The sequence below is a fragment of the Aethalodelphis obliquidens genome, unplaced genomic scaffold (assembly GCF_003676395.1).
Source record: "Aethalodelphis obliquidens isolate GAN/ISIS:26980383/991018 unplaced genomic scaffold, ASM367639v1 scaffold44, whole genome shotgun sequence".
In the NCBI taxonomy this organism is placed as follows: Eukaryota; Metazoa; Chordata; class Mammalia; order Artiodactyla; family Delphinidae; genus Aethalodelphis; species Aethalodelphis obliquidens.
Window position 1 is genome coordinate 1,829,187 of NW_020837988.1, and position 18,885 is coordinate 1,848,071.

The following is an 18,885-nucleotide window of genomic DNA, read 5'->3' on the forward strand; positions in this document are numbered from 1 at the left end:
TTTCGTACGTGAAAAACGAAATTTTGCAAGTTCCTGACCTTGGCACTTTTCTTGTTCAGCACCCTCAGGCGGTCATGACAGACACTGAACACCAGGGGGAGCTAGTTTCCTTACTTATGCAACAGAGTCTGGCCCACCTGTTGGAGACTGTAGGCCTCCCCTGTATTAACCATAAACCTGAAACCCAGGACAGCTTCTCGTTTTGCAGTGCGATGTATACTTATAGGAGTGATCTTTTAGCGTGTACCATGTCTGGATTGTCTTTAAATTGGTCGTTTTAATGAATGCTTATAACCATTTAAAATTTTAAGGGCAGTGGCTTCTAAATTCTAGGCGTATTAGTGAACCCCATATCTGGGAGCTTTTAAAAATAAGGATTCATGGGACTTCTTTGGTGGCCTAGTGGTTAGGATGCGGTGCTATGACTGCCGTGGGGTGGGCTCAATCCTGGTCGGGGAACTGGATCCCGCAAGCTGTGCAGTGCGTTGCGGCCAAGAAGAGAGAAAAAAAAAAGAAGGGATTCATGATCATTTCTGATTTATAATATTTGAGAAGTAAAGAAATCTAAATGTAATAAATACCTCAAGTGACGTGAATGGATGACTCGGCCACGGAACTCTGAGTTAGAATCTATATTCTATCACCAGGTATCGAGTGAAAGGAAAGGCAAATAAATGTACAAAAGCTACCCTACACGTTATTGGAGTCGAAAATTGATAACCTGGTTCAAAAGCTTGGAAACATTGTATCTGTTAAGGATGCATTTGTCTTAAAAGAACACATGATCTTATCTCATTTTTACAACTGGAATGATTTTATTTTGGGAAGGGAAGTGGTCTACATTTGTAGTGAAATTATTTCGTCAGTAACGTGGAAGCCAAATCTCTTTAATCACAGGCAATGAAACCTGATAATGTGCTAGCAGCTGTTTGATCTTTCCTATCTTTGGCACCTGTGATCTAAGGGTCACTCTGGCCACGATGATCCTTTCCCATCAGTCAGGACAGCTAGTTTACAGTTTTGCTACTGGTGGTACCTGTCTGATCAGTGGGGCCCACAGGCCAAATCCAGTTCACTGCCGACTTTTCTTGACTGCCTGCAAACTAATAATGATTTTTACGTTTTTGTGTGGCTGAAAAAAATCAACAGTATTTCATAGTGTGTGAAAATTTTATGGAATTCAAATTTCAGTATCCAAAAATAAACTTTTATTGAGATGGCCATGCTCATTCATTTACATTTTGTCTATGGCTGTTTGCACCCTACAGAGGCAGAGCTGAATAGTTGTGACCAAGCCTGTGTGGCCTGCAAAGGCTTAAATAGTTACTATCTGGACCTTTACAGAAAAAGATTTTGCAGACCGCTGGCATGGAAAGTCCGTGCTGTTTACTTACAGGTTAGAGCAGTTCTTAGGCCTGTTCTGTAACTACGTATGGTTAGTCTTAACTATTTTCACTTATTACTTTTGATAGGCTGAGCTATCTCTCTGTGGCCACCAGGATATCATTTCATTCATTTATTTATTTTTTAATTTTTTGCCATGCTGTGTGGCATGTGGGATCTTAGTTCCCCAAACAGAGATCGAACCCGTGCCCCACTGCATTGGGAGTGTGGAGTCTTAACCATTGGACCACCAGGGAAGTCCCCATTCATTTATTTTTCATTTATGAAATAATGATGTTCAACTAACACGTCTTGGAAACATTTATGTGTCTCTAGTGCAGTTAAAAGATTTTGCACAAAAGCTTTTTTTATTTGTTATTTGACATGAATCTTCCTTGAGTTTTTATAATTTTAACTGGATCCAACAATGAACGCCAAGGAGTCAATAAAAAACCGAATCACTTTCTTTAAATAAAAAAGCCATACATTTATTGCAAATCTAGAAGTACCAGAATGTCACAGAATACAGAACAAATCAGCAATCCTGTTTTCATTTTCTGCCAAATATTTAAAACCTTGATTACTGACATACTGAAACTGGCATACATTTTATTTTCCATGCAATTAACAGAATGGACGTCTTAAGCAGATCGCTCTGAAACCAGATATAAATATTAAGTTGTATTGAACATTCATAGTAAAAAAGGCTGTAAAGTGCTGAAGTCATGAAGTCTGCAAAAGTGCCACAAGCTCCAAGTCCTTCTCTGGTAGTGACAGAGATTTGCTACATCCAGCTTGTTCTAGGTGTGTCTGTTTTTGACAGACACGTTGTCATTTCCTCCCCAGCCCCTCCCCAAAGTTTTACAGATTGTCCTATTTCTATGGCTGATCAAACACTGTACAGAAACGTAGCAGGTGGTGATGAACTATGCCACTTTCATTTCAGTGCAGAGAAATATTCAAGCTTGTGTGTACCTGTAACCAAACTAGGCTTGTTATATTTTTTTTCCCCCTGAGTTGTCATAAATTAACAGTAAATGAATAAAGATGGAGCAGCGGTACTGACCATCACCTGTAGAGTGAGATTCAGGACATTATGAGTACGCAGCCAACCTGTTACCCTCATACTTGCCCTTTTACAGAAAAATGTGCACATGAGAAATACTATACATGTAATGTAACTCCAAAAAAAACCCAGTGACCAGTTAACCCGATAACTCTGGTAACGTAGAGCAATCAGGGTTTATATGATATAACTCATGATGGTAAAATAAATGTCTCTGCTATCCCACGTGAAATACAGAAATGCTTCAACGGTGAGATTAAAAAAAAAAATCAGAAATGCTTCAACAATTCAATGAAATATAATTCTGATCAAAGAAGATCCTCAAGTATTCTTAGGTGATAAAACAAATCATTTAAAAAAGCTAAGGCGATTTGCTACTCATCATCATCCCCCCCCCTTGAAATGACGCACGTTGTCGTTAATCAAACTGAAGAATCCTTAAACTTGGCCTTTTACGAGAGTCACTTTACAAGTTAAGAAGTATTCTTTGAGGCATGTAAAGGATTGCAGAAAGGGGGTAGAAATTCTGCTTATGTCTCAGATTTTCTTTCTTTTGATTACTTTATTCATTCTAGAATAACTTAATAATAAATAGCGGTTTAAATTAAAGACACTACAATCACATATTTCTGAATAATTAAAAGCAATAGGAAACACATTTTTGAATGCTGTGCTGTGTGTTCTGTATCGAAATGCTTCTGGTAGTGACTGGCCATAAAAAAGTGGTCATCTTCACATTTATGAAGTTCAAGTTACATATATTTTTAAAATTTCCGTTTACTAGCCAAATGTTTGGTCTCAAACTGTACTTCATTTCCATGAACTATGTGGAAAATTCAGAGGCCCTAATTTGTTAATGGAAACCTCAGTATTTTTCAAAGGGTTTTAAACAATTTGTTCATATTTCTGAAAATTAGAAATGTTTTAAATGATGTAAGCTTTTTTTTTTTTTTTTGTAATGGCCAATTTCATTGCAGTGGCCTCGGCCAGATGTCCTTTTCCAAGATAGTAGTTTATCACATGTGAGAGCTCTTAAAACCACTTTGCCAATTCATGTCACTCTTAAAACCGGAATGCGACCCCGAGAGTCCTGTGCATCTTCGTATTGCTACTGAATACAGCCAGGTTGATGTACAGAAAGGGTGTTCGGTGGTTTTTGTTTTGGCTTAAAAAACAAGCGAAAAGGAAAACTTACAAGAAAAAAAAGAAGGATGTTGGTAGTGGTGTTCACGCATACATTCCCTTTAGAGTGTAGTCTGGAAAGCGGGTGGGTGGTCCACATCTCTGCTGCCCTGGGTCCCCTGTCCCCCACCCTCTCCAGCCCCCAGGGAGGCTGGTGTGAATGACAGGCGTATCACACGGGCTCCGTTTTCATAGGAGCTCTGTGCTCAGTCTTCCCCAGGTCCATTTCAAGAAAGTCTTCTGGGATGTCTTGTAAAGCTTTCCCACGGTGACTCTCGGCCTTCCCTTCCCCGGCTCGGGGACGGCGGCACAGCCCCCTTTTACAGGGTCTCACGAGGGCGAGGCACACAGCGGCCACAAGCATCCCAGCCGCGCAGGAGTAGAAGGCTCTGCTGTAGATCTTGCTCTGGTCCACCAGAAGCCCTGCGGGAGCGTCAGCACATTAGCCACAAAGACCCCCCCGCCAGGCTCCCCCAAACTCAGCCACTTCTCAGGCTCTTTGCCTTCCTTGTTTTGTCTGTTTTTTTTTGGTTTTGTTTTTAAGAAAAAAGCATGTGGAAGGTAGGAGTCTTTTCTAGACGGGAGAGAAGATGTAGACAAACGTACAACCTACTTAGCACCTGAGAAAATTCTGTCACTCAGATGTTCTTTGTGGGCTGATCTAAAACTTGGGAACGGTGAGATGCCCACTCCTTTGGAAAGCTGACATCCTCTCCTAAGAGGAAAGAGCTCTTTTATTTTCACTCGAGTTCACTTCAGGTATCTTTTCACATGGGGTAAGATTTCTAATCACAATAACCTCAAGGACTTATTTCAGGGCTAACATGTAAAACAAAGCCATGTCCTTCCTACAGGGAAATATTCTGTAGTGATTAGTGAAGCGCTCTGCAGAGTGCTGTTCTAGGTTCAGTTCCCTAAAACCCCTCCCTAGAAGGGAAGCTGGCTTACAGAAGACCCTTAGTTCTGTTATCCCAAAAGTCAGAGGGTAATGAGGTCAGAAATCCAAGCATTCCCCGCCCCCGCTGCGAGCATTTTTCAAGGTAGAAAAAGGTAGAAAAAGCCCGGCAGCTTGGGCTGCAGACCCAGGTTCTAATCCTGACTTGGTCACTGATTTACCATTGGGCGGTACGCTGACATTCTCTGGCTTTCACTTTCCTCATATTTAAGTCAAGAGAGGTGGCTCGGGTAACCTCTATCCCGACACCTCTAAAATTCTCTGCAAGTATAAAAATCAATAGTTTTATTTTCCATTCGACTTGAATAGGAAGCTGGCACTATTAGTAAAAGGACAGTATGCTACAGGTGGAATCTAAACTGTGACACGGATGAACTCATCTACGAAACAGACTCACAGACTTGTGGTTGCCAAGGGGGAGGGGGATGAGGGAGGGGTGGAGTGGGAGTTTGGGGTTAGCAGGTGCAAACTGTTAGATACAGGGTGAGTAACAACGAGCTGCTACTGTAGAGCACAGGGGACTGGGATAGACCGTCGTGGAAAAGTAACATATTGTAAAAGGGCAGCAGACGAGGGTTTTACTTAGTGTATTTAACTTACCTGCAAGTGGCGGTCCAGCCAGTCCCGCGATGCTCTGGAAGAAGACGTAGACGCCAGCCGCGGAAGACATCTTCTCGATTCCCACGACGTCGTCCTCAGCGAGCAGCGGGATGTGGGTCCCCGCCACCGTCCCAACCATAATCCCGGAAAATACACTACAGGACATGAGACCCCAGAATTCAGTGGCAAAAGTAAAGGCAAACAGGGACACGGTCAGTAAGACGACACAGATGAGCTCGATGTAGATCTTGCGGATGGGCTCTCTGTTCAGGACCAGCCCAGCCCCGATCCTCCCGAACACTTCTGCGATCGCCATCGCTGATAACAAGAAAGCAGCGCGGTCCCGGTCCAGGCCCAGACTGAGGCCCAAGGGAATGATGTACAAGGACGGGGCGAAGAACCCCAGGGTGACGAAGAGACCAAAAAACGCGTAGCAGATAAAACTCTTCTCTTTCAAAACGGAGAAGTCCAGCAGCGGGGCCTTCTGGCAGCCGGGCTTGGAGCCGGGCTGGCCCAGGATCTGCTGCAGGTCGGCCTTGGGCTCGAGCTCTACGGTCGTGTGACCAGGCACGTTTTTAGGTGAGGTAGTTAGTTCTACTCCTGAGTCAATGGAATCTATCGAGGTGCGGGTTTTCTCATTCTCAAGCATGTATTGCACTTCTTTCCGATTTTCGTGGGCGGTGGTTTTGGGGGTCCCGGGTCCTTTGATGATGATAGGTCTGAGCAGCGCCCCGCAGACCACGAGGTTGAGCTGCAGGAGACCCACGAAGAGGAGGCTGTACCTCCAGCCGATGGTCTCCTTCAGGGCCGTGATGGCTTGGGTGGGCAGGAGCAAAGGAGAAAGAAAAGCCAAAGTCAGAAACGAACTCAAGACCGGGGGCGGGGGTGGGGGGAAGCGAGAAGAAACGCAGACCGGGAAACGGGTAAACAAAAGTTACTTGGCCGTGGGAATGCAGTCGACACGCACTACCCTTTCTTCTAGGCTTTGGGGGCTTTTAGGACTCGAGAAGGAGGAAGGTGCGTAAGGATGAGCAGAGATACACATTTTCAGCCCAGGCCTCTGAGAGCTCTGGTGGGTGCCTTCCGCCAGGCAGAGACTCGAGATGAACCAAGTCCGTGACCCACATCAAGGTTCGGCAGACAGCCGTCTGCGGGCCAAATCCAGCCTGTTACTGGATGATAAACCTTGACTAGAACACAGCCGAGATCATTCTTTAATGTCGTCTACAGCTGCTTCTGTGCTGTCACCACAGAGAGGAGTGGATCCCACAAGGACTTGCCCGTGACGCCTGAAATATTTCCCCTCTGGCCTCTTCAAGACAGAATTTCCACCCTCTGAGCTAGATGGTTCTCCATCCACTCCTTCAACCCTCAGTAGTAACAGATGAAGGAGAGGATAAACGAAGACTCTAAAAGCTCAGAGGCTTATCCTGGAATTAAGACACTTACTGTGTGGATACAGTACGGTCCTGTGCAGTATTGCTGCAGTTCTCCGCTTGCTTTGTGGAACGTTCTACCTTCCTGCCGGCCCAGAGGCAGCCTGGAGCGGGGACTGGGCCCTGGCTGGGGTCCTCTGGGGGTTGGGCGGTGTCAGGCCAAAGGGGGCTTCAGGACCCATAGTGAGAAGAGGATAATGCGGGCCCCACGAGACCTTCAGGAATTTTCATCATCATCCCACAAAGGTGAAATGATGTTCATTAGAATTTCATTTCACTAGATTCTCATTCTCTGAGAGCTGACAGTCAGGTATAAGAGACATGGTAAGTTGGTTCCTGAGAAAGAAGATCAGCTTAGCAAGACAGCCCCGAATTCCGGGGCACGGGGTCTCCATTTACTGTCGTAGCATGCTTTGCTCACACCTCTTCTCCCCCTGTTAATATGGGAAACTCAGAATTGCAAAATCTTTCAGGCTTGGGTATTTCAAAGTGCTTTACCCTCCTCTGGCAATGATCGGTCTGCTCTTCTTTGCTCCAACTCACATTCCTTGAGTGCCTGCCTACCAGGTGCCAGGGATGTGCTAGGGAACAAAGCCAACCAAGATGCAGTTTCTACCTTCAGGGCGTTCACAGGCCACTGATTCTCCCCTCAGTGTTTTGTTCTGAAAAATTTCAAACGGACAGAAAAGTGCGAAGAATGATACCTATCTGCCTGCCCGCACTTCAGCGAATTTCAACAGTTAACATTCTTCTCTGTCTGCCTATTTATAGGCAAGCATACATTAATTTTTCTGAACTATCTGAAAAGCTTCAGACATGACACGTCACCCCTAAATACTACTACGTGTATCTCCTTTGGACAAATCCGCCGCGATCCACGGACACATTCACCAAGAAATGGCAGAGTAAGAGGTTAATCTAAGTCTCTAGGGTGATTCGTCTGCCACTGGCTAGTGACATTCACAGGTTCTCGTTAAGATAGGGAAATAAACCAGGGATAAAAATCTCCCTGTGAGGGCTTCCCTGGTGGCGCAGTGGTTGGGGGTCCACCTGCCAATGCAGGGGACGCGGGTTCGTGCCCCGGTCCAAGAAGATCCCACGTGCCACGGGGCGGCTGGGCCCGTGAGCCATGGCCACTGAGCCTGTGCTCCGCAACGGGAGAGGCCACAACAGTGAGAGGCCTGCATACCGCAAAAAAAAAAAAAAAAAAAAACTCCCTGTGAGATTATCCACACACCATTCACGAAAGGGACTTTACTAGCACAGTTTAAATCCGCATTGAATATGGCTCTTTTGACCAAGGAGAGAAATAGAATAATAGGAACAATCTGAAATCATTAAATCATCTATTTTGGAATGGCTGTTTCAAGCCTTACCACTGAATATGTGCCATTGTATATTCCTATTTATGTAAACTTGGACCAGTATGAAAATGTTTGAATTCCTAAAATCGGGGTTAGGGAAGACAGATCCTGAAACTGTGCTGGAGAAGAGAAGACAATTAACCTTTCCTTCTGCACGCAGTCGAAGCTGTCAGTCTATTAACTGACGGTTGGCAAGAGTCAGTGTAGCAAGAAGAGCTAGTTCACGTGAACACGTAGACTGTAGTCGTCCACTTACCTGGTGCAAAAGCAAACATAGCGAAACATTCTCCTGTAGAAGCAACAGCCGTGACCACAGAGCGTCTTCTGTCAAAGTACTGTGACAGAATGGTGACAGTTGGGAGAAAGCTAAAGCAGTATCCCAGACCTGTGATGGAAAGTCAAAAACGATAGAAAGGACCACATCCTCATTGATGCCAGAAGAATGCATTCAAAGATCTGGGGTTTTTGTGTTCATATTTAAAATGATAAGTTCTGGGAGCCCAGAAATTCATTCTGGAAAATAGTGCTGTAGCCAAAAAAAAAAACAAAACAGGTTTCGTCAGAGGTCTGGAGAAACTGCAAGAGCTGTTTTGGAAAGCTAGGAGTTAAAAAAACAAACCTGTTCTCTGGTTTTTTTCCGTACTTTTCTGCAATGTTTTTCCCCCCAATTTATATATAATCCACAGTGGACAGAACTCTTATCGAATATAGTTTTTATTTAAGACTTCTATTTGGAAATAAATGAGTTTTGGTATGTGTAGAAACATATGAAAAGATTTAAAGTGTTTTGAAAGGGAAAAATTTTTCTCAGACCCCGAAGAATAAGTCCGGCACAGACCCTCCCCTACAGCTCAGGGTCCTCACAGCCTGACTTGGGAAATCTCAGCTAAAGAAACGCAAACCTTGCTTTGTGAAAATGATGTCTTTGGGCTGCAAACTATCACAAAAGAGAAGTTCTCTTTCTCAAGTTCTCTTGTCTCTTTCTCAGACAAAAAGTCTTGGGCATTGATTGAGGAGAGGTTCCCAGGGGAACACCCTGGAGCCCATACAGACCAGTTCAAAACCACTGATCTGGGACATTATTAATTTTAAAGAAAAGAGAGAAAGGGAGAAAGAAACACACTTTGGATTTGATTCCCTACCCCCCCCCCCCGGCCCCCGCATTGTTCTAGAAGCTAAGTCTCTGGAGAATGAGCGAGCCCAGGAGAAGCACTTACCAGAGATGATGCCGATGGCAATGTACATGTGGTAGACCTTCTGTGAGAAGGAGGCGATCACCATGCCCACGCTGACCAGCAGCCCCCCGACCATCACCACCAGACGGTGTCCAAACCCAATGCTCAGGACGGTGGACACAGGAGCTGCAGCAAGAGCAAAACAGGGTCTCAGCTCCCAGAGGCGAAAAAGCCTTAGCCTCCCTAGGACTCCTTCTTTTAAAAATGTGTTTAGCATCTTTATGGGAGTTTAACTGCTTTACAGTGGCGCGTTAGTTTCTGCTGTATAACAGAGTGAATCAGCTCTGCATATACCCTAAGATTCCGTCTTGTTTAATTTTACGTTTTCTAACGTTTAGTGAAGTGTAGTTGGTTTACCACGTTGTGTTAGTTTCAGGTGTACGGCCGAGTGGTTCAGTGATACGTACATGTATATACACTCGTGTTTTAAAACTATTATTTTCCCGGATGGTTTATCCCAGGATGTAGAATGCAGTTCCCTGTGCTACACAGTGGGGCCTTGGTGTTTCTCCATCCCATATACACTCACTGGCACCTGCTCACCCCATCCACCCACCCCATCCCTCTCCCTCCCCCTCCCCCTCGGGAACCGCACATCTGTTCTCTGTATCTCTGTGTTCTCTGTGAGTCTGTGGTAAGATTCCATCTTTGAAGCCTTTAACATGGAGGTGATGATGTAAGATACAGTATGCATTTTGTGCAATGGTTCCTTAAGTCAGTTCAGGACTTATTTTACTATTTGCACAAGCTGGACAATATACTTTGGGGGCTCCTTGAAGAGAAATCAAGAGTCATAGTATAAAACATATCTTTTGTCTCCGATGAAAGATTTTGACTCACCAGGAGCCCCTATAAGATTGGATATGCATTAAATTTGTTATTCTGTAATAAAAATGGGCTTTTCCTGTGATTGGACGAGGCACTTTTTTTTTTTTTTTTTTCCTATACTCACTGCTTTGGATTCTTTTTTAAAAGGCTCCGGTTAGGGTCAAATTCCAGCTCAGTTCCATTTGACTTTTTTGCAAATGATATGAAAGTGTGGTGAATTCTGTTACGCATACCAAAAGGAGGCTAGCTATGGGATAGACAGTTCAGAGTGGCTGATGAATTACAGTTGGCGTAGCTTCTGTGCTCTGTATCCTCCGGGACATTTAAATCTGGAAGATGAGCTTCCTAGTCAGATGCTACTTAGGCTCCCACTGATACCGCCTTGAGTACAATGAGATAAGGGAACCCTCCAGAGTTGGGGGGAGGAAGAACAACATCGTACATGCTGGATAGAAAGAGCTAAAAAAGGAGTAAGTTTTGTTGGGGTTGGTGCATACCTATCTCTTATGTGAGTTGAATGTAAACTAATATATTAATATAGCAAATAATGAAATCACTAGGATCATTTTTAGGCAGTGTGTAGACTCAAGGCATTAATGACTGGAATAACAGCATGAAGAACAATTATCTTCTGGTATAATAGTATTAGCTGGAAATTTCTTGTTGACTATATTATCTTTGGTTAGAAAACGGCTAAAAGTTCAGCTTTGGGATTTTCGTTTTATTTTGGTTACCAAATGTAAAATTTTGGTTCTAATTCATGTAAGTTATCTTTCCAAGAAAGTAAACATCCTGCCAATTAAGAAATTAAGTATCTTAATACTCAGACCGGAACTAGAAGTACTTCCGTGAACCGTGTAGGAGAGGGTATCAGGGCTAACGGGAGAGATTCTGACTTTACTCGGTAGCGAAGAACAGTGGAGCTACCTTTGTGAGACAGTATAGGGCTGAAAACTAAGTGCCTTTAACGACAGGCTTAGAAAACTTCAGAGGCAATGGTTCCGTGACAGGATATTAGGGTAAAGTTAGGGAAGCTGAAGTTCAGCCCCATTAACTGTCCGCGGTAAGTTCAACGGCCTTGCTTTCTCAGACGACCCTGGCGCGGCCCCTGACAGATGGATGAAGAGTCATGAGACCTCAGAGATGTGCTGAATTAGGTCTGAATGGGACCAAGTGAAAATCAGTATGTTAAGAATTATACTACAGTCCCATTCATCTGATGCTGTTGGATCTGGGAGCTGGGCAGACCGATTAGCCAGTGAAGTCCTTTAGGGAAACAGGTGTTTGGAATTCAGAATATCCTCTCTGGGCAATATGGGTAGTTTTCCCATACACCCTTTTACACCTTCCATCTTTCCCCTTCATGTAGTCGCATTTTCATGTTCCCAACCTGTTTCCTCAGCATGTTTTTACGAGACCAGGACCCAGGATGCCAAGAACTTTTAATGCTTCTTTAGGAAATGACCACATTCCCATTGAACCGGGGTTTGCTATTGTCCTCAAAATAATCTGCAGTATCCTAAGAGAGTGCATACAGTAGGCGTTTAATACGTGTGCATTAAATGAAGGCAGTCAAGTCTGGCAAGTAGACTTTTTCCTTCAGCGCCTCTTACATAATTAGGCAGACTGAAAGAGGCATATGCTTATATAGCGCTTAAGCTGGAAGATGTACTAACCTGTAAATGTTAAGACAAACACACAAATGGATATTATCCATGAGATCCTGCTATTGGATTCATCAAAACTGTCCATTAAGTCATTGAAGAAGACACCAAATGACTTGATGATGCCATAGGTGAAGACTTCAACGAAGAAAAAAGAAACAGCTACCACCCAGCCCCATCCTCCATCAGGCACTTGAGTATAAACATTGGCTCTGGAACAAAGCTGTGATTTCTTTTGGGTCATTCTTAATCTAAAAGAAAAAGTTAAAAAAAAAAAAATTAGACCAGCAATGGCATGAGGGTGGATGATTCTAACGCTCGACAGATGAGAACTACTCACTACATTTCTTAGGTTGATGAATATTTAAATCATGTGCAGTTAGTGTGAAGTCTTTGAATAATAGTATCTATCTATCTATACATCTGTGTCATCTTTTATCTGTCATCTTATCACATTTATATCTGTCGTTATCTGTCTCTGTCACCTGTCATCTATCCGTCTTATCTATCTAATGAACCAACTATGTTTGTATTGTATATGGAGCCGCGAAAGATTTTGGGAAGGCAGACTTCCAAGCTGTGGCAGTTAAATGGAAAAACTAACCAAAAAAACCACAAAGAGCCTGGGCAGAATATTTAGAGGCACTTTGGAGGACAAAGAATGGCCACCAGACCAAGGATCAGTGCAGACCCTGAACCTGAAGACAAGTTAGGTAAAGGAAGGCCGAATTGACTGTAAGGAATGTGGATCAGAAATGAAGCCTCGGCAAAGAGAGGCTCAGAGGCCACCTTGCAGGGGCAGCTAAGTGCTGGAGAAATCCTGCATCTCTGCTTGGTGCCCCTGGTCCTTCAGACCATCCTACCCCCTACTCAGCAACATTCTGATTATGGTCTGGGGTCCCATATGGCTGTACCTATGTGAACGGAATGTGACTGCAAATTAAAATTTGGGGATTCTGTCTTCCTGGTGTTGGTTTAGCATGAATGAGTTCCTCAAAGTCGGTCGCCACGTGGTGTATGAGAAATGGAATTTTTCCACACAGGACCAGTACTCTAGGATATAGTGACCAAATAAGGCACTACCAATTTGTGGGGTCTGGACAGCCAGGGAACTTAAACCAAGTTACTCCTGACCTTGCTATGCTTTTCCATTCACGTTGCAACCAACATCAGAACATCAGATCCCTGTGCCGTATCACCACTAAGGGGAAACTATATTTAACACTGGAGGCAGGGTCGTTTAAGTCTTCCGCGGCAGGCTCGAGCACATAAAACGCAGACATTTTCAAAACCTCTGCAATTACATACGCTTTGAAACAGTCATGTGTGTTTTTAACCCAACTAAAAATTAATACCTATAAATAACAAATGAGTCTGTGGTCTCTGCGCTCTTAATGGCAACGCACCTTGAGTTTAAGAATTCTCTATAACTATGCAGTTGTAGCCAGGTGAATTTTCAGGATGCGTGGATGGCCTAGCCGCGAGTTGTCACGTTCACATACGAAGGCAGGTTTTATTGAAAATGGAGAGCAATTGAGAAATAACAGGACAAAACCTCATCTAGACAGTAGACTTCCCAGTTTCTGCTACGGGAATCCAGTATTCGGAATTTGCTCTGAGCACCTTACAAAGCAGCAAATCTGACCTAATTTCATATTGTTCAGCCTATTGATAGCATGGTAGCCTAGTACTCTGAAAGGACTATATACTCACTTATTACTCTCTTACTGTTGGCTATTTGGTTGCATAAATAGGGCATAAGATGCTTTAAGACGCTGTGCTCCCTGCAGCAAAGGCCTCTGCATTTTGGTGTGTGTCAGTGTGGCATGCCTGAGAGCTGAGGGCAAAGGTGGGAAGAGCACTTAAGTGGCTCTGGGTGTAGGGTAACAATTACAGACCAGTTTGTCATTCATGTTCCCAACACGGAAAGCAGCTGATTTAACATGGGAACCCCGAGCCCTCCAGCAGCTGAGGTTTTCCCAAGTCCCCTCCTCCATTAAGACTTTCAAAGTCTGCTCCCAAGATGAGGCACCTGGGGCAGAGGAGCTGACAACGGTAGTGGGCTTAAGATTGAGAAGGAAAAAAAAAAAGTACATGCCAGTGTTGGCTTTGGAACCGTGTTCAGCCCTAGGGAGCGGGGTAGGAGGGAAGGAGGGGCAGTGCGGGGGGGAGTCCACAGCTCAGGTCCCCCTCCCATCTCGCCCCCCCTACTGGGCCACTCCTTTGAGCTTCGCCTTGGAAGCCCAAGACTCCTTTACTGGTCTCTCAACTGTCTGGTACGATTAATCTTTCTGAAATGCCTCATCGTCATGACATTTTTCTGCTCGGACTTTTTCAGTGGCTTTCCTCTTTCTGAAGGACAAAATCCACGAGATCAGCTTGACTTTCAAAGTCCTTCCTAATTGGAAGCCCCTGCCCCCCACGGATCTCAGCAGCCTTAGTTCTTCCTGTTCTGTTGCTTGACTCGCCAGCCACCTTGCCTGTGGCGCGCCCCTTCCCCAGGCTGGAGGCCCCCCACCGCTGGCGCCGCAAGGGCCCGCTTCATCACATCCTCCTGCTGCATAAGGCTTCCTCTGATCCACTCGACCTAAGGAGCTCTCTTCACGGGACAGGCACCCTTTAATAATGGGCTGCTGTCTACTTGTACGCATTTATCTTATTTGCTCAGTTAAACTGTAAGCTCACGGAAAACAAATCTGGGCCTATTTCTCTTTGCATCCCTTCCCCACCCCACCCCCCCAGGTACCTTGCACACAGCTTTAATTAATTCTTTCCAACAAAGTAACTGCTGGGTGCCAGGGCCTATGCTAGGGGCGACAGTGACAATACAGAGATGGCCTCTGCCTCCCTGGATGAAATTGTTTGTTGATGATAATGATAAGGAACCTTAAGACTGAAATCCCATCACATTTTAAAACCATTCAGCCATGTCCTCCCGGAGCTCAGAACATTTCTGACAAGCAGTGGCGACTAAGTCCAAGGCCAGGTCGGCACGAAGGGTGCCCATAAGACCTTAGCATTTTAAGAGAGGGCTCGGGGCCAACTTGAATAAAAACACATTGGGTAAAATTGATAAAGGCCCCAGAGAGACAGACAGAAGCCCTCTCTAGCCTAAAAGCACTGCAGGACCAAGGCGCAGAACCTTTTGGTTGGGTTGCATTTCAGAGGGTCAAGACTAGACTGCAGTTTTTGTAGGAAGACGAGGTTACCTACTATGGGAAGGCTCTGGGCGAGGCCAGCGCTTCAGTTCTGGTGATGGGTGCCCATCTCTCTCTTTCTTTGCCTGTTGCCGTCGGTGGTTTAAATGTGCAAGATGGGTGGGGCTGGAGGCCCCGGGGTGGGTGGAGTTAGAATTACAGAATGTTACAACCAAAATGGGATTTGGAGCCCATCTGGGTCCATCTCCTCTTTGTAAAATCCCACTCATTTTGCAAAATGGGGAAGCCGACCCCCAGAGAGGGGAAGGGACTGGACCGAAATGGTCCAGCATCTGATCTCCTGTCTCCCCGGGGCCCCGCTGTATCAGGATGCAGAACAGCATTCTGAAGGCCAGGGAGGGGGCGTTTCCTATAGAGGTTGTGAGGACTCTTTCACCGCGTCACTGTGTGACCTGGAGAAAGTCACTGCACCTCTCTGGGCCAGAGTGCCTCACTCGTCAAATGAAGAGGCTGGCTTTGGGAACCCTTAAAGCTCCCCCAGCTTTGGCAGCTGACACTTCTGTTATTCAGCACTGAGTTCTCAACCACCTGATTGCTCAGGTGAAACCTAGTGGCCCAAGGAGACCTGGGAGCTGGGAGGAAAGTGCAGGTGCCAGACGGTTCTTACAGACGCGGGTGTAACGGAGCCGGACGCTGGCTGGAGCTGATCTAGGACAGCCGGCTCGAAGGTGGCAGCTGTCTGACTGCTTTCCTTCCGTTCACTCTCTGAGCTCCTTCTGGGTGTTCAACTCCTTTGTTTCTTTAAACTTTACATCTGGGCTACTCCCCTGAAGCTAGATCCAAATATAACTCTCACCTGCATTCTTAGGTTTGGGGAGGACAGCTTTTTTATTGTTTTCCTGGGATCATCATAAAAGAAAGATGACACCCCAGAACCCACTGATACTCCCAAGTTTACGCCTTCATCATCCTAAAGCAGCCTATGCCCTGGTATATTGAGCTTTGAAGATCACAGTACAGAATGATAATAGAATAACCTGGTTTCTGTAACATACGGTTGAGGACGCCTTGCACACAGGGCAGTCGGCAGCTCTTTCCAGACCCAGTGCCTGGCCATGTGCCAGGCACACAGTACGTGCTCAATAAAAGTTCACTAAACAAAGCATGCGTCTTGGGGCACTCCTGAAGCAATGCACGGCTCTAGCCTCCTGAAGCCCAGTCATCAAGTGAGGAAGTCCCTGCTTGCATAATCAGTCCTTCCCCTGGACTCTTTCCTTCCTACCATCCCCTCAGAAGGACGACTGGCTTAACAAACGGGTTGGCCTCTACAAACGAAAGAGAGAAAGGCCTGTGGCTTCAAAGGCTCTAAGAATTCCAGAACATGGAAATAATGTTTTGGTTTTACGGGCATGTGAATTTCCCTGACGGGATGGGATGGGATATTCGTTTACTGTGGGGGGGATAGAGCCGAGCGAGGAGCAACCCCACGGCCTTGGGAGAATCACCTTGCTGCTTGATTTTCACTGTCAAGAGGTGAACAAGGGAGTTGAACTAGACGGAGGTGATCTCAGATCTCTTCCTGCCCTAAAAATCTACGTTTCTCTGATAGCCTTTGACCCCCACTTGCTCCAAGTTACCCTTTCATCTTTCTCAATTCATTTTTGAGTCCTTTGACGCAAGGTCCACAGGTCTGTCTCTGTGAGGCCCTTGTGCGTTATTTGTTGAATTTCTGTTTACCATTAACTGGCCTCATGCTCATGGGGAAATGACTTTGTTCCTAAGTTTCATCCTCTAAAAGCAGGGGTGAGACACAGAGGTCTGGAGGGTAAAATGCTACGATTCTGAACAGGGGTTCCTGGCAGCCATGTCGCCTTCCTCCAAATGTTCTCCCAAAGGAAGCAGAACGGACAAAATGCACTGGGTGGTTTGGAGTAATTTCCTATGAGCATTTGGTTGTCTAATCTTAAATAAACGAGAATTCTGCCAAGGCTTGGAAATCTGCTATAGCTGGGACTCTCAACTGCGATTTGATTTCTTGAGAAAAGCTGTCCCCTGGAGGCATGAAGAATGCAAAATATCGGACTATGATAGACCGTCAGGGTGCCAGTCCAGGGTCAGATCAGAGCAAAGTTCAAAATGCAGCCTCTGGATGGGCAGCGGTGGCAGCTGCTGGTGTGGCTGGTGTGAACAAAGCCTCAGCGAGCCACTGCCAATCTCCATTCTTCTTAAAGGCGTCGCCTGGAGAACAGCTTTTGACAAGTTGTTTCCAGCCCTAGTTGTCAAAACCAGTCTGTATTTAGGTGAAGCTCACTTCAATTCTCTATTTTAAAAAAAAAACAACAAAACCCCCAAACCTAACCTGGACGGCAGCCTCAGCTGCTCTGAATCCCTGGAGAGCACCGATTCACCCCCTTTTACAAGATCGTGATGTAGAAACCTATCCCCTAATTTAAGTGTCGTCCTCAGGAGTTCCACCGAGGAAAGTCCTTTTTGGGAAACCACAGAAGGAAAACTCAGGGTTGGTGGTTCTCATAGAGAAGGAGCTTTTCCACTTGGCTGCACTGTTTATTTACATACTGGAACTATCTTGGACACTTAATGATGAGAAGAGGTATTTCTGTATCCACCAGGCAGGCAGGACGTATTATTGATCGCCCCCCCCCCATGACAGGGACTGGTGCTTGGACATGGGGAGATGCATCACTTAGAGATCTCTGCATAGCACTTGGGGCTGTTTTTGCAAACAAGACCCTCCACCCAATCCACTTAGTATGATTTGCAAAATAGTAAGATTACCGAGAAATCCCATTCCCAGGGTAGAAACAGTCTCCTTTGAGAAAGAGCTGACACGGTGTGTCTATAACTGCAAACAAAACCAGCTTCCAGGATGACAAGGTGTCATTGCTTGCTCTTCCCCGGTTGGCTCCGGGGAGCTTTTCTCTAAGACTGACGCCCCCCGTGTTTGGTGACATGTTACATGCCACCTAACAAACTTCTATCATCTGTCTGTGGGAGAGTGTGGCGGTCTGGTTTAAAAAAGAAAAAAAAAAAAAAAGAAGCAGAAGGAAATAACCCATTTCCTCTGCAAAACCATCCTCCCTGGCTACAGCGCCGCTCAGCTACCCGGGCGCTTTCCCGTGGTTGGCAGCCCTGGGAACCTTGGAAGTTGAGCGGGACCAGCCGTCAGCCGCTGACAGCCCTGACGGTCAAGGTGGACGAGCTGCTCTCGGCGGGGACATGCCTGCCTCCCCGTCGGCCGCCCCGGGTGCGTGTGTCAGGCGGGGGGAGGCCGGGAACCCCGCTTTCCCTGGCGCTGTCTGCGGGGCCGCCCTGCGCGCGCGCGAGCGAGCCTGGGGACGGTACCTCTGACATTTCGCTCCTGTGACGCGCAGGCAACTTCATGCGGAAAATCCGTGCAGGGAGCTCAGCGCGGCGCCCCCCTCGCCCGACAGCCTGGGGGCCCTCGCCTGGGCCGGGGGGCACCCAAAGGCCAAACCTGCCTTTAGGTGTTTTCCGGACACCGACTGTACCCGGGCCACCGACAGGCAACTCTCGGCTGCCCGCAATGGTGAGAGCGCGCCATCCCGGGGGCCCCGGGCATTCCCAACTGTCAGAGAAGATTTGGGGGAATAACCTCTCCAAAATGTTAAGCAGTTAAGTGGTTTCCTCTTCCTCCCTCCAGCCTCCCCCACCACCAGGCCCCCAGAGCTCCCAACATAGCTTAAGAAAAAACCCACCCACACCCCACCATCAAACTTTTAAACATGTAAAATGATAAAACCAACTCACCAAGTTAGAAGGGAAGAGAATAAACCCCAAAAGGCTCCCAATAAGGCGGAGGCCAGGCCGCCCCCTCCTTATAAGCCGCTCGGGAACACGAGAGAGGATTAACCCCTTAGGGCGTGGGCCCGAGCCTAGGGCAAGTTGGCTCCGGCGGGCGAGCCGCGCGCGCCCGCCCCGCCGCGCCCGGCTCCGGCCCCCCGCCCGCTCCCGCGCCTCGGGCCCCCGCTTTAC

At 46.3% G+C, this 18,885-nt stretch overlaps 2 protein-coding genes across 11 annotated transcripts in view; one reads left to right on the forward strand and one right to left on the reverse strand.

Annotated features, from left to right (window-relative positions):
- ARSG (arylsulfatase G) overlaps positions 1-18,885 on the forward strand; it is a 115,509-nt gene that overhangs the window by 10,170 nt on the left and 86,454 nt on the right. Inside the window, exon 1 of one of the 6 annotated variants that reach the window (XM_027080484.1) lies at positions 18,006-18,136. The exons of 3 other annotated variants lie outside the window; for them this stretch is intronic. The gene's annotated coding sequence lies outside the window, so the exon portion shown is untranslated. Of the gene's footprint in view, positions 1-18,005; positions 18,137-18,327; positions 18,440-18,510; positions 18,525-18,885 lie in introns of those variants that run through there. 2 more of the 6 variants (XM_027080488.1, XM_027080487.1) reach the window with 2 other exon arrangements.
- SLC16A6 (solute carrier family 16 member 6) lies at positions 1,850-18,843 on the reverse strand. Of its 5 annotated transcripts, XM_027080477.1 has the most exons (7): positions 18,235-18,546; positions 17,668-17,897; positions 11,726-11,964; positions 9,204-9,347; positions 8,243-8,371; positions 5,187-6,002; positions 1,850-4,054 (listed from the first exon to the last, which is right to left on the reverse strand). In XM_027080477.1, the coding sequence occupies exons 2-7, from the start codon at positions 17,841-17,843 to the stop codon at positions 3,804-3,806; spliced, it is 1,755 nt and encodes a 584-aa protein (XP_026936278.1). In that variant the 5' UTR covers positions 17,844-17,897; positions 18,235-18,546; the 3' UTR covers positions 1,850-3,803. The 5 variants fall into 5 exon arrangements, with proteins under 5 accessions (XP_026936278.1, XP_026936279.1, XP_026936280.1 ...); XM_027080478.1 differs by lacking the exons at positions 17,668-17,897; positions 18,235-18,546 and adding an exon at positions 18,661-18,843; XM_027080479.1 differs by lacking the exon at positions 17,668-17,897 and having other exon boundaries at positions 18,235-18,348.

Excerpts from the sequence above, each read along its gene's own strand:
- SLC16A6 (XM_027080477.1), bottom strand. The coding sequence starts at position 17,843 with ATGTCACCAAACACGGGGGGCGTCAGTCTTAGAGAAAAGCTCCCCGGA. Across the intron at positions 11,965-17,667 it reads CCTGGGAATGGGATTTCTCG|ATTAAGAATGACCCAAAAGA; the intron begins GTAATCTTACTA and ends TTTTTCTTTTAG. Across the intron at positions 6,003-8,242 it reads TATGTTTGCTTTTGCACCAG|CCATCACGGCCCTGAAGGAG; the intron begins GTAAGTGGACGA and ends TGCCCACCCAAG.